This window comes from Branchiostoma belcheri, unplaced genomic scaffold, assembly GCF_001625305.1.
Source record: "Branchiostoma belcheri isolate BF01 breed outbred unplaced genomic scaffold, Haploidv18h27 scaffold496, whole genome shotgun sequence".
In the NCBI taxonomy this organism is placed as follows: domain Eukaryota; kingdom Metazoa; phylum Chordata; class Leptocardii; order Amphioxiformes; family Branchiostomatidae; genus Branchiostoma; species Branchiostoma belcheri.
In genome coordinates, this window is record NW_017804127.1 from 28,872 (window position 1) to 30,885 (window position 2,014).

The window sequence follows — 2,014 nt, forward strand, 5'->3', positions numbered from 1 at the left end:
AGAAAAGAATCACAATCAAAGAATTGTAGCAAATGAAACTCCCCCTTCCCTGCGTCAGCAAAATATGACGTCACACATAGAAGTTCCCCAGTGCTGAGTTGGCAAAACATTACGTCACTCAGTTACGCCCTATCCACGTGGAAGCGAATCGGAACCCAAATCATCCTTTTCGGCCTTATCTATGTAAATTACTTTCTTGACTTAAGACGAACTCCGAGACCGCGTGGTCAGTCGAGAGAACCGAGAGGAATCCCGAGGTCGACCACTGCGGTCCGGAGCCGAGCTACTTCCACGTGGTCGGCGTGCCAGCCATCTTCCTATACTTTGTAACTCTGTAAATGTAGTTAAGTCTAAAAGGTCTCAGTTGCCATCCCGGTAACGATCAGTATCGCGGCAAGCAACTGTTGCCGGTAAGTAAGTGCTTAAATTGTATTCCCCCTTTACCTTTCTGGACCAATCGCTAAATTGTCCCCTCCTGGCTGAATGTGTATCTCCCCTATTTTGTATAAGTGGTATCTGGTATGACTTTGTATTATGCTATATGTGTCGTGTGCGACTAGAACGAATAAAGTAGACTAAAGCGAGTCCATCGTTCTCCGGTGCCTTTCCGTTGGTGAAGTTACTATAGCATAAGCCCAAATCTAGACCCGCTAGACCTACATGTGACAGAATCACAATCAATGGCCAAGAATCACAATCAATGTTACAGTATATAACTTATATTAACGTACAAGAAGAGCACATGTGCTTCTTACTTTTGGCTACAACATGCTTTCTGCAAGCGAGTTCGCAGCGTTGCTACGGATCCAGTCGTAGGCTTCCCCAGCCTTGCCAGCTCTGCTATGAGTCTTTCTCTCTGCATGACATTAATGTCGATATCAAAAGGCATATACCTTACATGTGGCACTACAGCTCTCTCTGTGTTGCCATGGGTTTTCTTCTTGTGGTCGGCCAACTTCTCACCATAAGCAAACCGCAGGCTACACACGTCACACACATCTGGGAGCAGGATGCTGGTCATCTTTGGAGTGAGTTCACCCTCTTTTGCACAGGCGACAACCTCCAGTGCTTCCAAACAGAAAGGACAGAGACTTACCTGCACCTCATCATCCTGTTCCTCTGCAAGGTCATCCTCCTGATCCTCTGCAAGGCCACCTGTGCTCCTCACAATCTTTCTTCCACAGTCACAATACCCGGGTGTCCCAACCTGACTGGGGACCCGGGCATTGAAGTGTGGCCTGTACTGAGAAGGTGAGGGGCTATGCTCTGGCAAGTAGAAAGTCACCATGTATTCAGACCTGAAGACCTGATGGTACTTGTTTGACTTACCTTCTGCTTTGGAGTGGTTTGTAAGCTTGAGGTAGTCCTTGACCTTGGCATTCTTGGCCTCCTTTCCCTGCATGGAGACAACTCCATAGCCTACCCCGTACTCGTCATGGAACTTCCTGGCAAAGTATTGGATGGCTTTTGACACCGTCCATACAGTCAGGTTTCCACCCTCGGGCAGGAATAGGCAATACAGGTTAAAGTATTGGTCAAGGCACTGGTCAAGGTCATTGAGGTCTGCCTCGTTAGCCTCATGCTTGTTGAATAGAGCTCCTGCATCCCGCAGGAACTGGGCCAGCTTACCCAAAACAAGGCGCTTCACTTTACTTACCTGGTCTTCATTGGGGATTTCCAATGCATCCACAAGGCGATAAGAGTACTTCGCCAGGCGGATGGCATTCTCCCCAATGAAGCGTACATTGTTCAGCTTTGTATGGCGTGTTGACTTGCTTGCATCGTGCTCCAACACCCGGTCCGCAATGTACTTCATATTGAGGCCAACAAGAGAGGGATACTCACCTTGGGCTTCCCGGACTTCCTTCGCCTTGGCTTCAGATGACACCATCTTACTGTACATGTTGTCACTCTGTACAGTGATGTCATCATTAAGGCGAACCCTGTCTCCTGCGGCTTCATGAGATGGAATGACTGGATACTTACCCTGATACTTACCTTGGGCAGGCTCATT

At 48.2% G+C, this 2,014-nt stretch overlaps 1 protein-coding gene across 1 annotated transcript; it reads right to left on the minus strand.

Moving 5' to 3' along the window:
* Positions 1-673: 673 nt before the first annotated feature.
* Positions 674-2,005, minus strand: LOC109479597. Its single transcript, XM_019781588.1, has one exon. The coding sequence runs from the start codon at positions 1,901-1,903 to the stop codon at positions 752-754; it is 1,152 nt and encodes a 383-aa protein (XP_019637147.1). The 5' UTR covers positions 1,904-2,005; the 3' UTR covers positions 674-751.
* Positions 2,006-2,014: the final 9 nt, after the last annotated feature.